General features: G+C 40.9%; 1 protein-coding gene and 1 long non-coding RNA gene across 2 annotated transcripts in view; one reads left to right on the forward strand and one right to left on the reverse strand.

Moving 5' to 3' along the window:
- Positions 1 to 15,675, forward strand: part of LOC126143151 (uncharacterized) — a 243,123-nt gene that overhangs the window by 188,658 nt on the left and 38,790 nt on the right. The gene's annotated exons all lie outside the window — the stretch shown is intronic.
- The window catches only part of LOC126143129 (disks large homolog 5-like), an 87,827-nt gene that overhangs the window by 44,674 nt on the left and 27,478 nt on the right, over positions 1 to 15,675 (reverse strand). Inside the window, exons 3-4 of the mRNA XM_049915339.1 lie at positions 11,282 to 11,414; positions 3,345 to 3,493 (exon numbers count right to left, since the gene is read on the reverse strand). Of these exons, the coding sequence (XP_049771296.1) occupies positions 3,345 to 3,493; positions 11,282 to 11,414 (282 nt within the window). The remainder of the gene's footprint in view (positions 1 to 3,344; positions 3,494 to 11,281; positions 11,415 to 15,675) is intronic.

A 15,675-nucleotide genomic window follows, 5' to 3' on the forward strand; every position in this document is an offset into this window, starting at 1 on the left:
GTGACTTATTAAACTGATAGTTCAGTAATTTTCACATCTGTCAACACCTGGAAAAAACTTGGTTCACTTTTGGCCACCAGGTGTAAATCTGGCACTGTACCTTGTACGACAGTATGGCATCCGTGCTGTATTGACGAGGTGCTTTTTTTGTAGCTGACTGTGCAGTACATTCCCCAGATGGTGCTAGTGCTTGGGCTGTGTCACGAAAATTTTCTATCCCATGGTCAACAGTACGGAAAGTTTTGAGTTTTATTTTACACTAGTATCTGCACAACATCCAGACAGTGCAGTGACTGGAATCTCTGAATCAGCAGCATTCTGAATTTGCTCTTCGGTTTCTGGCACAGATCAAAATTTATGACATATGGCCTGACATCATATGAAGCAATGAGGCACATTTTACACTACAGGGTGCAGTGAATGCACAGCACAGCCGAATTTGGGGTACTGCTAAACCTTGTGTTATACTCAAGAGCCATTGTCCTTTCTGTATGAAATAGTGTAATGTGCAGTCGTGAGTACCTATACAGTGACGAATTCATATTATCGAGATGTCCTCTTACAGCACGATTCCTGCTTTGGAAGACAACTCTGTGGAAGCCACTGTTTTCATGCAAGATGGAGCAACATCTCGTGTCGCTCGCCCAATGAAAGATCTGCTTAATGCAACCTTCCGTGATCGTTTTATGTCTAGAGATTTTCTAGATGCATGGCCTTCGAGATATGAAACCACATGACTTGGTTCTGGGAAGATCTAAAATAATGTGTTTACCTGGGACACATTTGGTCTCTATGTGCTCTGAAGGCCAGTAAACAGAAATACGTTGCTCAGATTTTACCAGAACTGCTGCGGCCAACTGTCGATCGCATCATTTCACAGACACAGCATCTCGATGTCTCTGGTGCTCGTATTGAATGAATTGTGTAACAGATTAAAAATAAAAACAACGCTATGACTTTCTTGCTTGTTTGACCTTTTCTGCCCATGTCCCATTCCTAATCCATTACATATGGATACATTTCTATACATCTTTCTAACATTAACACTAGAGATGGGGGATCCGCTCTTGAACTAATTCATGGAGTTCAATCTTTCAAAGGAGTGAACAATCAGTGATTCAGAAAAAAAGAACGGTAGCTCCAAACGTTTCCCACGGCAGAGAGAGAGAGAGAGAGAGAGAGAGAGAGAGAGAGAGAGAGAGAGAGAGAGAGAGAGACGGAGCATATCAGCAGCGCCTCTGCTGGTCAGAGCACAGTGCACGCCACACAACACAACACAGCCAGCGCCGGCCTCTGACCTGCTTCTACCTTGGTTGCCTGCATTGTGCAGTGCCCCATTGGATTTTGTGTTTCACATATGCCGTGCCGTCTCTGTGCGTCGTCTGCCGTGTGCACTGTGCAGTGTCTGGCGCAGCTTAACTTCGCATCGCACTCTGTCGGCGATCGTTTCAGTCGCACGTCCTGCCCTCTGGGCAGTTGATGCGAGCAACAGGACAGAGAGCCACCTAGCGGATAACATAGGAACTACTTGCAAAAACCTGCTCGCAAGGGAACGGACGATTTGTCTCGGAGCGGGTGAGTTCACCGCTCCCCTCCACCCTCGGAACTCGCCCGCTCGACGCTCACCCCACCATCTCGACTCTAGCCAGAGCATCGAGCAAAGCGACTCAGGTGTCACTCTGGTCTCTGCGGTCTCAGCTCACGCAGTAATACAGCTCGCGGCTCGACCTGCTCGACTCAGCGCCTCTGCATCGGAGTTCGTCCCCACTGGATATTGTTCTTCGTAGTAATACCGCTATGTATATTACATTATTATGTTATGTATACATCAATTGTTTTTATTTTATTTTTATTTGTTTAAACTGATTAGATTAGGTTCCTGAAGACTCCTCTTACTATAGGATTTTTATTATGGACACTCGAATTTACGCTTTAATTACGAGCGAACCGATAAACGTATCGCAAAATGTTATACACCAATATTTTCCTTGTTTTATTCTGCGTAAGGCTATATGCAGCACTTTCGTTTTACAGTCAAATTTATATATTTTTTTCTTATTCTGGTACGGATTCTGCGATTTTAGGCGTCTTCGAAAGGAAACGTTCACTTTAAAAATATATGGCTTGCGATGTATTTGTATGAGGTTAATGAAATTTTAATACATTATAGCCAAATATATTGTTAATGTAAATCTCAAGTTACATCATTTTCTGATCACCCAAAAAACCACGATAGTGCAAAATAAATCAATAATCAAAAACTTTGTCATATCGTGGAAATTTCAATAAACAATACAAAATTCTTACTCATTATCTGTGTTACTTCAAAATAGGATCAAATAAGATCAAAATACAGGTATAGTACTGGAATAAACCAAGTTTAAAGGGCAATGTGCCTTCCATTTATTTTCTATTGTAAATGAGTGGCGAGTCATGAAAAAGAGCTAATTCATTTCAGGGAGTGAACAGTTCTGATCCAATCTCTGAAAAGAACAGTTTTGCCCATCTCTAATTAACACCACCACATTTGCGTCTGGTGGCCAAAATTTGAACTAATTTTTCCCACGCATAAATAATTCCACCTGAACATGTCTACAAAGTTTCACTGTCATGTGATGATCACAGCCTACACTGGACCTCTGTGGATAGCTGCAGTTCCTCTCCTCTTGTGCTCTCAAATGGAGGTAGGGGCAAAAAACTGTTTCCGTACAAGCCCTGATTAATCTCCTCTTAGTGGCCCTTACACAAGATGTATATTGGTGGGCAGTAGGGTCATTCTCCCATTTCTCACAAATTCCAGTTCTATAATCTTTCTCAGTTGTGATTTCCTGAAAGAATGCCTCCTTGCCTCCAGGTATTGCAATCTGAGTTCACAGAACATTTGCGTAATACTTGTCTGTTAATGGACCGATGTCAAAGAATAGCTATGTAAGGTTCTACCTGTATATGAAAGCTCTCTGCAATGTTGCCTACAGTAGGATCAGGTTATATAAAAAAATGGAGAATGATACTTTCTAAGTCGAGATGAGAAGTGGCTTCCTCTGCAACACCACTAAAGTGGTTTTCGCACACAGCTTGAGAGGGAAACACTATGCCAACTTTGTGAGGAGGATTTTTCCTGTTTTTAGGAATAGGATCATAATGAAATTGCTCTATGAATCTAGAAGATATGAGAGGGGCGGGGGGGGAGGGGGGGGGACAGATTTCTTTTATGAAAGTACCTTTGCTGGCACACTGAACGGGCAAATAACTTAATGAATGCAGCAAGGTAACACCCTCAACAACCAAATACATACAGTTACATTAACAACAAAATAAATGCTATAGTAGACCTCTTCACTTACCTGCTTAGCATTCTTGCCGTACGATGTGATGCAATTACTGTCACACATTAGCTTCATGCCATTCTCAAGCTGCTGAGATGCTGCTTTCACAGTCAAAGTTAGGTTGTTCAGCTCACGAATTTCATGTAGCAAACTTGAAGCTTTTTGATCTGAAATAAAACGGGTGTCTAATACGAGTAACTGAAAGCTGTAATACTACAAGTCCTACAACGACCACACTTCCTCCTAGACCAGGATCATCTACGCGAAGACTCTACACTCTACATGCATCAATCATGCATCACTCGTGTTGTGAATGAAATATGCTGTTGAAGGAATAGAGAGAAATGCTCTTTAACTTAGTTGCTGAACAATTGCAGGAGGAAGCAAAATTTCTTTTACACATGACAATGTTACTGTCAAATGGAGACTAAGGGAAACATTCTTGGCAGGGTAAGTTGATAATTGCAGGAAAGAGGGAATAACTAAGTTTATAACAAACAGCATCAGTATTGTATGAGGTTATTTAATAATACTAGCATAGAAAGATAATGATAACAGAACATTTCAAACATGACCTGGGTGAAAATAATGGATGTTAATCTACACAATAAGAACTGGGTTGTCATGTTCTTTTAGAAGACCTCAAACATTCCTTGAGTGTTCAAACAAATTTCGGGCTTGCAGCTGCTCGTCGTCCAATACCTCGCACGATATTTCAGCTAGACACCTGCCAGTCATCTTCAGGTGAGCCGTCGCAAACTGGCGAAAACGTCCTCCGTTCCGCAATATATAGCGTACTGTAACTATTCTGCACATGCGCCGAAAACTTGATAGATGAACCACACTGCCCGCCGGCAGCGCCCTCCCTGGTGGAATAGTGGAACTCAGTCGCCCTCTGCATTGCCGTTTGCCACGGCCGTTGTCGCACTCTGTCTTCTTCGATTTGAGCAAATCGTGGAGATGATGGGATACTGTGCACTGTCCAGCTGGTAGCCGCTGTCACGGTTTAACAGATTTTCCGCCAGTTGTATTTCTATGGATTCTTTAATAATGGAGTCCCAGAAAGACGATGCTGTGAACAAAATCATTGTTTTCTCATACTCCATTGAATGTCCAATAGAAATACAACGTTCAGCAATAGCGGACTTGCTTGGCTGCAAAAGGCAGGTGTAACGTTGATGTTCAGTGCAGCGTTCTTTCACGGTGTGTGTGGTTTGACCTATGTAAGCCATACCACATTGGCACGGTATCTTGTAAATTCCGGCCTTTCGTAGTAACAGACTGTCCTTAACTGATCCCACAAGGTCCGCAATCTTCGATGGTGGGCGGAAAACCACTTTTACCTGAAATTTTCGGAGGATTCTTTCTATTTTAAACGAAGTGTTGCCAACGAAAGGAAGAAAAGCTAAAGATTGTTCCGGCTTGTTCTCCTCTTTATTCACTTCCTGCTTCTTAGTTTTAACTGTTAGTGCCCTGTTAATCTGCCGGATGGGATATCCATTTTCACTGAATACTGTCTTTAGATGGGCGAGTTCTTGAGGTAAGCTATCTAGATCTGAGACAGTATGAGCTCTATGAACAAGTGTTTTAAGCAAACTCATGGTTTGCGATGGGTGATGGCAACTCGATGCTTGCAGGTACAAATCAGTACGAGTGGGATTCCGGTAAACTGAATGCCCTAGAGAACCATCATTCTTCCTTCGAACCAGGGCATCCAAGAAAGGCAAACAACAATATTTCTCTATTTCCATGGTGAACCGGTTGTTGCTATAAATGGAGTTGAGGTGATGTAGAAACTCCATTAATTTATCTTCTCCATGAGGCCACACTATGAAAGTGTCATCCACATACCACCAAAATACTGTTGGTTTCAGAGTAGCTGATTCAAGGGCTCTCTTCAAAATCCTCCATAAAAAGGTTGGCCACGAAAGAGACAGGAGGCTACCCATGGCGACACCATCAGTCTGTTCAAAATAATCTTGATTAAACATAAAATAATTTGCAGAAAGAGCGTGCCTGAACAAAGCAGTGATATCAACAGGAAACATGTTACCAATCAGTGTCAAAGAATCTGCAAGAGGAACTTTTGTAAAAAGTGAGACCACATAAAAACTTACTAGAAGGTCTACACTGCTAAGACGAAGAGCCCCCAGTCTACTGATAAAATATGTGACGTGAGCACTTGCCTACGAAAGGTCTCAGTAAGGAAGTGAGATGTTTAGCTAAATCATATGTAGGAGCTCCAATGTTGCTCACTATTGGACACAGTGGAAGACCCTCTTTATGAATCTTTGGAAGGCCATACAGTCTCGGAGGTACACAACCATGTGGTCTGAACCTCTTGATGGTCTCTTGCGGTAAGGAGGAGGAATTTAATAGTGCTGAAGTTTTCCATTGCACACGTCCTGTAGGATCGTAATCAATCCTCCTATAGGTAGAGTCACTTAGCAGACCATACCTCTAGCCTTCTAAACACCACAAGGTAACAGGGCACTAACAATAAAGAATCCTCCGAAAATTTCAGGTAAAAGTGGTTTTCCGCCCACCATCGAAGATTGCGGACCTTGTGGGATCAGTTAAGGACAGTCTGTTACTACGAAAGGCCGGAATTTACAAGATACCGTGCCAATGTGGTATGGCTTACATAGGTGAAACCACACGCACCGTGAAAGAATGCTGCACTGAACATCAACGTTACACCAGCCTTTTGCAGCCAAGCAAGTTCGCTATTGCTGAACATTGTATTTCTATTGGACATTCAATGGAGTATGAGAAAACAATGATTTTGTCCACAGCAACATCTTTCTGGGACTCCATTATTAAAGAATCCGTAGAAATACAACTGGTGGAAAATCTGTTAAACCGTGACAGCGGCTACCAGCTGGACAGTGCACAGTATCCCATCATCTCCACGATTTGCTCAAATCGAAGACAGAGTGCGTCAACGGCCGTGGCAAACAGCAATGCAGAGGGCGACTGAGTTCCACTATTCCACCAGGGAGGGCGCTGCCGGCGGGCAGTGTGGTTCATCTATCAAGTTTTCGACGTATGCGCAGAATAGTTACAGTACGCTATATATATTGCGGAACGGAGGACATTTTCACCAGTTTGCGACGGCTCACCTGAAGATGACCGGCAGGTGCCCAGTTGAAATATCGTGCGAAGTATTGAATGATGACCGGCTGCAAGCCCGAGATTTGATTGAACAGTCAATTCGCCAGGAAAATTTTAAAATTCACATTCCTTGAGTACTCACCTTTCTTCATCCACATATTCTGTTCTCTCCAACTGCAGTTCTTTGTGATGTCTCTCTAATCTCTTCTCACCTTTTTTCCAACATAACCAAACACTAGACTGTCTCACTAGAGGAATTCATAGTTTTGAGCACTGGGACATTTGTCTGACTAACATCTATCTAATGTTACTGTCAAGTGACAAGCTTTTCGAACTTGGGAGAATATGAACCACAAACTGGTTATGAAGAAAGCTATGAGTGATGAAGTGGCATGTGCTAATAACTCTTACAATGCATCTGTTTCACGGAAATGAAATCAAAAGTCATCATCATCTCCGTTATGGAACTGCCTGAAATAACTAATTGTGTTTCTTTATATGTCGTTGACATTGTTTTGAAATGTTACTATTGTCCTCTGTGATTCTGCTGGTTTATCACTAGAAGTTAGTGGAAAGTAGATGCCCAGCAAATATGACAGAATATAAAAAACAAATATCAGTTGGTGCTACAGCAAACCAATCTTCAAATTATATGTTGACAATTTTTATGCAGTGTTTCATGTTTTTCATTGTCCTGAAAACTAATGTCTTGGTACGGTCCTATTAAACAACCAGCTCCATATTGCTAACAGAAGACTTACAGTTACAATCAGAATAAGACACCGCTGCATCACCATTTTGTTACCAACTTCTGAATATTAATCTTTCATAGAGTGCTAAATATTTAGGCACTGTTTGAACAATTTTATGAGCCAGTACAAATGTAAGCTTCAACTATACAGGGAGGTCCATTGATCATGACTGGGCCAAATATCTCTCGAAATAAGCATCAAACAAAAGAACTACAAAGAACGAAACTTGTCTAGCTTGAAGGGGGAAAGCAGATGGCGCTATGGTTGGCCCGCTAGACGGCACTACCATAGGTCAAATAGATATCAACTGCATTTTTTTAAATAGGAACCCCCACTTTTTATTACATATTTGTGCAGTACGTAAAGAAATATGAATGTTTTAGTTGGACCACTTTGTGATAGATGGTGCTGTAATAGTCACAAACACATGGCTCAATTTTAGACGAACAGTTGGTAACCGGTAGGTTTTTTATATTAAAATACAGAACGTAGGTACATTTGAACATTTTATTTCAGTTGCTCCAATGTGATACATGTACCTTTGTGAACTTATTTCTGAGAATGCATGCTGTTACAGCATGATTACCTGTAAATACCACATTAATGCAATAAATGCTCAAAATGATGTCAGTCAACCTCAATGCATTTGGCAATACCTGTAACAACATTCCTCTCAACAGCAAGTAGTTCGCCTTCCGTAATGTTCGCACATGCATTGACAATGCGCTGACGCATGTTGTCAGGCGTTGTCGGTGGATCACGATAGCAAATATCCTACAACTTCCCCCACAGACATAAATCCGGAGACGTCAGATCTGGTGAACGTGCGGGCCACGGTATGGTGCTTCGACGACCAATCCACCTGTCATGAAATATGCTATTCAATACCGCTTCAACCGCACGCCAGCTATGTGCTGGACATCCATCATGTTGGAAGTACATTGCCATTCTGTCATGCAGTGAAACATCTTGTAGTAACATCGGTAGACCATTACGTAGGAAATCAGCATACATTGCGCCATTCAGATTGCCATCGATAAAATGGGGGCCAATTATCCTTGCTCCCATAATGCCACACCATACATTAACCCGCCAAGGTCGCTGATGTACCACTTTTCAGAGCCCCTGTGGATTTTCCGTTGCCCAATAGTGCACATTATGCCGGTTTACGTTACCGCTGTTGGTGAATGACGCTTCGTCGTAAAATAGAACGCGTGCAAAAATCTGTCATCATCCCGTAATTTCTCTTGTGCCCAGTGGCAGAGCTGTATACGACGTTCAAAGTCGTTGCCATGTAATTCCTGGTGCACAGAAATATGGTACGGGTGCAACTGATGTTGATGTAGCATTCTCAACACAGATGTTTTTGAGATTCCCAATTCTCGCTCAATTTGTCTGCTACCCGATTCTCGCTCAATTTGTCTGCTACTGATGTGCAGATTAACCACAACAGCAGCTAAAACACCTACTTGGGCATCATCATTTGTTGCAGGTCGTGGTTGACGTTTCACATGTGGCTGAACACTAACTGTTTCCTTAAATAAGGTAACTATCTGGCGAACGGTCTGGACACTTGGATGATGTCGTACAGGATACTGAGCAGCATACATAGCACACGCCCATTTGGCATTTTGATCACAATAGCCATACGTCAACACGATATCAACCTTTTCCGCAATTTGTGAACAGTCCCTTTTAACACAGGTAATGCATCCCGAAGCAAATACCATTCGCACTGGCGGAAAGTTACGTGATACCACATACTTATACGTTTGTGACTATTACAGCGCCATCTATTACAAAGCGAAAAAAGTGGTCCAACTAAAACATTCATATTTCTGTACATACTACACGAATATGTAATAAAAATGGGGGTTCCTATTTAAAAAAACACAGTTGATATCTGTTTGACCTATGGCAGCGCCATCTAGCGAGCCAACCATAGTGCCGTCTGGTTTCCCCATTCAAGCTAAACAAGTTTCGTTCTTTGTAGTTTTTTCGTTTGACGCTCATTTCATGAGATATTTGGCCTAGTCACGATCAATGGACAACCCTGTATACACCTTTTCATTCACATAATACTGAATAATTTCCTTACTTTCAAGCTGTTAGCCCATCACGCAATGTCAACCAAGAAATGGTGAAATCACAATGTGTAGATTGCCGAGTATGACTGTTTTTACCTTCAAAATATGGCAGTTATAATGCTTTTATGGGATCAAAGGCTGTGTCTACGAAATTGCAGACAAGGCCAATACAAAAATGACAGATTACATTTCCTGAGGACAAGCTGACATTGTCACCTTTAATTCCCATGGCAAACAGACATTACCTGCTGTGTCATGCTGTGGGGAAAAGGGGAGGGGGTGGGGGGTGGGGTGGGGAGAAGACTCAGCACCATAGCCAACTGTGTGATTGTCTTTGGCACTCCTCACAAAAGTGATACTGTTTGCCTCAATGACACCTTGGAGGTGGGACTTAATTGGGCATTATATTCCGCCTGTTACTCTGCCTTTTCATTTGGCATTAGTCAAGTTTTTTCAAAGCTTTCATTTCACCAGTCAAACAGTCCTGACACTTTCTTTGGCTGTGTGCACTGCATAACCTTGACAACAATGTCACTGACAAAGTGGCTACATACAGACAAGACTTCTACCAGAACTTACAGAAAGCCCATCCTTGTCATTACTTCTGAATAATCACATCTCCCTGGAGAAATGTAGGACCATATGAGGCAATACTGATCCTGCCATTTATCTTAGAAGATTGGTTAAAGAAAGGCAAATCAGTGTTTATAGCATTTGTAGATTTACATGAATTCTTTTGACAAATTTGACTGGAATACACTATTTGAAATACTGAAAGTTGTATAATTAAAAAATGGAGCAAAAGACTATTTACAACTTTTATAAAAAACCAGAATGCAGCTGTGAGTCTGAGGACACGAAAGGGAAGCAGTGATCAAGAATGGAGTGAATCAGGTTTGTAGCCTATCCCCAATGCTATTCAATAGGTAGACTGAACAAGCAGTGGAGGACAACAGAAAAATTTGGCAAAGGAATCAAAATGCAAGGAGAACAATTCAAAAATTTGACATTTGCAAGCAACACTAATTTTGTCACACATTAAAGGTCTCTGAAGAATGGTTGATCACAATGAATGTGTCTAAAAGGAGTTGTAAAATGAAGACAAAAAGTGAAAATGATGCATTCCTGGAGCAAAGAACTATCTAGATGTTGACATGAAATCACATCTGCTACAGTGCTGCGGATCTGAGAGCAACTGTATAACTCCTATCATCTCATCGAATTGATCACGGTAGAGAAAATAGTTCAAGTATAATACACTGAAAAGGAAACATCTTTGAAATGAGTATATTTATTATGCATGTATTTTTTTATTACCAATGTACTACTAGTTCCTTTATGGTTGATCACAACAAATTGTGAAATGTTAGTTACATGTTCTTTACTGATGACCTTCAGTCAGTCAGTCAGTCAGTCAGTCTCTCTCTCTCTCTCTCTCTCTCTCTCTCTCTCTCTCTCTCTCAACCCCCCCCCCCCCCCCTCCCCACTCTCTTCAACATCATGCAACATGTGGGAATGCATAACACTGGAAATTCCTGGATGGAATAATGCATATATGTGGATGTGAAACCTTCCAAAAAGATTTTCAGATGATGTCATGTGGCTCTGCTTCTAAGAAAGATATTGGATGATTGCAGAGATGCCTATAATCTTCTGACAGAGTAGCAGCACATCAATTACACTGCAGTAAAGGAAAAACTTTCTAGCAACCATCAAAGTAGTATTTAAGCAGTCTATCCTTTTAATGGTGCCCATGTCTATATACTTTTAGCAATTCCTTTGCCTGAATTCTCATACATTTTTCTCCAACTTTAGCACTTTCTGTAGCACACTCTCAAAAACAGTTTATGACACCATTTGAATGATCACTACTGGGACTGAATTTCAGCAGTATGGTGGTATAAATATTGAAACACTACTAGTAATAGTAATATTAATAATAATTAAAATCAACTATTGCATATTACAAGGCATTAACTAACCAACATTGGAAAAGACGTACGTTTTTCTTTGATCTCTCTTTTAAGAGATTCTATCCTCTCCTTTTGTGCTAATTCCTTTGCTTTCTTTTCCTGGACTTCCATTTTTAATGCTTTGTATTCTCTTAGCAACGCTAACCTTTCTTCTTCCTTTGACTGCAAGAAATAAAATGCAGCATTATTAATAATTAGTTGTTATTTTTGTGGGTTTGGCTTGAATGTAATGACAACTGGACTGTTAGACCAGTGTCAGTCATCAGATAGCTGTTTATGGAAGACAGACATACTATATAAATATTTTCAATAAATTTAGTAAACTGTCTGTCAGTGCTGAGAAATATGGAAAACAATCAACATGCAAAAAAGCTCAAGGTGATGACTCATCATACAATTTCTGAGATTTCCAGGTTGAAATTCCAAATTTTCCAGAAGTAATTTTTTGTTGTATGTGAGAGCAAGTTTTATTTATCTAACTTCCATGGCTGCTAATTAAACACTTTTAGTTGCCACTTGATTTAATGGTGGTTATTACACATTGAGCTAGCATTGTAAACAAGTTTGCTAAGAAATATGAATACAGGGTGTGCATCAAGACCGGGAACACTTTCAATTATTTACTGCACAAGAACCAAACACTGTACAGATATCATACATATGTCATTTTGAAGAGAAACTCAAAGTCTCTCTCTCCCCCCCCCCCCCCCCCCCCACATATATATACAGCCATAGCGTAGTTTGGCAATTTGCCAATAGTCAGTGCTAGCCAAAACACGGCCGTGTTACAGAAGGGGACAGCTGCTTCATGAAATGGCTACCCCAATCGCCAAATCGCACTGTGAGAGCCTTTTTTTTCTATGGGGACAAATTAATGATCTGGTGTACGTACTGCTTCTACCACTCAACGTAGAAGAGCTCCGGGAGAATACAAGAAGTGACTGCCACACTGGTACGGGCATGGCAAGAATTCTATTACCATATTGACATCTGCCGAGTCACTCACGGTTTGCGTACTGAATGCTTGCAAAAAAACGCACCTTTCAGAGTTTCTCTTCAAAATGCAATATGCATGACATCTGTACAATATTTAGTTCGTGTGCAATAAATAATTTAAAGTGTTCCTGGACTTTATGTACACCCAGTATAATGTTCAATATGAATAGCATGTTCAATATTAATACTCTGTAACAACAGGAATATGTAATAATTTATTATATATTTTATTCATACTGAGAAAAGTTATTAGAACACAGTATGAAGGAAAGGTAAAGTAGCACACAACAAATTTACTAATGAATTTTTATTGTTCTACAGTACAAAAAATACTCGCCTCAGTATTCAAAAATAGTGTCAGCCAAAACCAAAAGAATGTCACATCAGCTTTAAACTGATTTGGAAGTAGTATTTGAAACAAAATGGTTGAGAATGTCACAATGAAAGACTATTGATTCAAAAGGCTCTAAGCACTATGTGACTTACCTTCTGAGGCCATCAGTCACCTAGAACTTAGAACTAATTGAACCTAACTAACCTAAGGACATCCTACACATCCATGCCTGAGACAGGATTCGAACCTGCGACTGTAGCGGTCGCTCGACTCCAGACTGTAGCGCCTAGAACCGCACGGCCACTCCGGCTGGCGAAAGACTATTCCAAGAAATATTTGAATGAAGGTAATTCAGACATAATATGGCACCACATTTGCTTACAAATTTTACTGAAGATAAATGAAATTAAAAAGCACTATGTTACTCTACATAACCTCCTTCACTGGACAGTGCACTACTTAGCCTATGTGTTCATACATCGGAAGCAATTCCCTGAAGTTGTCAGTGAATTACCCCAACTACTACCACTTTCTGTAGCTCGAGCACAAGTAATTTGGCGAGTTTAGAATAGGTGCATTTCACCACTTCACTGACCCATGCACACTGGTGTGCAGTGCTACAGAGGGGGAGAAGAGAAATGGGCAGAGGCAGATGGAGGACAGCAATTAGGGAAGATCGAGGCCTGGAGGTTATGGGAGAGTGTTCCAACTAGTGCAGCTATGATTAAAACAATTTATTACAGAATAACCATTTGACATAATAATTTACTAATATATAAGAAACTATCAGCCTTGATTGCGGTAATGAAACCAATCTTTACCTAGGTTTCAGCCCAAATAATTGACCCGTCTTCAGAATATATACCTGAATCTATAATTTGTCTAAGAGGGCATGTCTTATTTCTAGACCATGCCCTCTTAGACAAATTATAGATTCAGGTATATCTTCTGAAGAAGGCTCAATTATTTGGGCTGAAACCTAGGTAAAGGTTTGTTTCATTACCACAATCGAGGCTGATAGTGTCTTATATATTAGATTATCACAATTGCTGACTGTGCTGCTATGTTGAAAGTACATCATAATTTACATTTGATGCAGTTACATAGTTACTAGTTTTTTTTAGACCACTTATGTTAGTAAACCTCAATGTATGCTCCCTCGGTAGCTTGGAGAATGTTGAGATGGTATTCACGTTCCCACCAGGTGTTTCGTAACATGTATTCTGTCACGGTATCCACAGCAACTTGTATCCTAGCCTTCAGTTCATCAATGTCAGCAACTGGTGTGACGAAGACTGTCCTCGTCGATATAGCCCCAGAAAAAAAGGTGAAGGGGCGTAATATCTGGAGAGCAGGGTGGCCAGGGTGTTGGACCGTTCTTTGCAAGCCACCGATCCGGAAATGTTTCATCCAGGAAATCACGCACTATCAAAGCCCAATGGGGGGTGCTCCATCTTGCTGGAAAAGTATCCACGGTCTATATTCTTCTAACTGTGTGGCAATGAACTGTTGCCAAACATGGAAGTAAATGTTAGCGGTAATGGATTTTTCCGTGATGAAAAACAGACCAAAAACCTTGTTATGCATGAGGCCACACCAAACATTCATTTTTTCACTGTTTCACAGTAACTGTACAGTAGCATGTAGAGACTCTGAACCCCTTGTATGGACATTATGCCTCGTTACCATTCCACTGACACGAAAGGTGGATACATCAGTAAAGAATATGCGATTTAAGTAATCATTAGCACCATCAATCCTGTTTAGAATCTCAGCTGCAAATTCAGCATGTGTCAGCAAATCATTCGGTTGCAAGGCCTGCAAGATTTGCACTTTGTAAGCACACAACCTAAGCCTTTCACGAAGAATCTTCACCACACTTGCTTGCGATATTTGAAGTTCACAAGGAGCTCGACGAGTCGATTTAGACGGACTCTGTCAAAATGATTGTCTAACACTATCAACAGTTGCATCACTTACACAAGGCCTGCCACTTCGAGGACGATCTTCAACACTGCCCGTTTCGTTAAACTTTGCATACCTCGCTTTACCGATTTAAAGTCAGGAGGGCTGCGTCCATAGGAAGCCCGAAATTTACGCCGAACACCAACTGGTGATTTCGTTTTGTGAAAAGAAAGCACACATTGCTCTTTCACCTGCTCTGATGCCATTTCTCCAGCAATTAACGTGACCTAACAGACCGCATTGGTGTTGTGGAGCACTAGCACCATCTACTGGTCGCAACAACTAGTAACACTAGCCTATGTAACAGCATCAAATGTAACTTATTATGACAAATGGTTATTCTGTTATAATTTTTTATGATCAGGGCAAGACTTTGCGCTCACCCTGTATTTCTTCTGTAACCCAACATTTCTTTACAGTCACTTTCGTTGCCTTTATGTCTGTCTGTTCAACTTAAGTGACTGCCCTTTTTTCGAAAGTTCATTCCTCTTCAACTGAACTGCCTACTGTGAATTTTTTGTCACAGCATCTACAGCCTTAGATAACCTCAAACACATCTCGCCCATCCTCAGTGCTTCAGTATCCAACTCCTTCCACTTTGATTCTTCCAGAAGATTATCTTACACTTCTCTCTACTCTTCATTACTCAATCGTGATCCGAGTATCTGCATCTGGGTATGCCTTAAAACCCAATATCCGATTTTGGAATCTCTTCTTACGATCCAAGTGCATCTCCTCCTCTAATAAATCATTAACAGTATATTCGCTATTACCAGCTGAAATTTGTTGCAGACAGAGCTATTGAAATAATAGTCTGCTCACTCAGAACATGGCATACAGACTTATGAAAAATACCCAATCACTGAGACATGTAACATTTCACTGCCACACCGAACACTGAAGTGGAACCGAGGCTTGCAGCAGAAAGTGACTGATTACAATCTGGCAACAACCCAAGATTCTTGGATTTCCCAAATTTTAACCACACCATTATGGCTCACCTATATTACCATCGAGGGAGTACATGCAGGTTATGTAATTAACATAAGAACAATGAACAACTGGAACCAACTGAATGAAGCATTGCAGTTGTACAGACACCGACTTCATCTTCGGGAATATTTTGCT

This window comes from Schistocerca cancellata, unplaced genomic scaffold (genome assembly GCF_023864275.1).
Source record: "Schistocerca cancellata isolate TAMUIC-IGC-003103 unplaced genomic scaffold, iqSchCanc2.1 HiC_scaffold_782, whole genome shotgun sequence".
In the NCBI taxonomy this organism is placed as follows: Eukaryota; Metazoa; Arthropoda; class Insecta; order Orthoptera; family Acrididae; genus Schistocerca; species Schistocerca cancellata.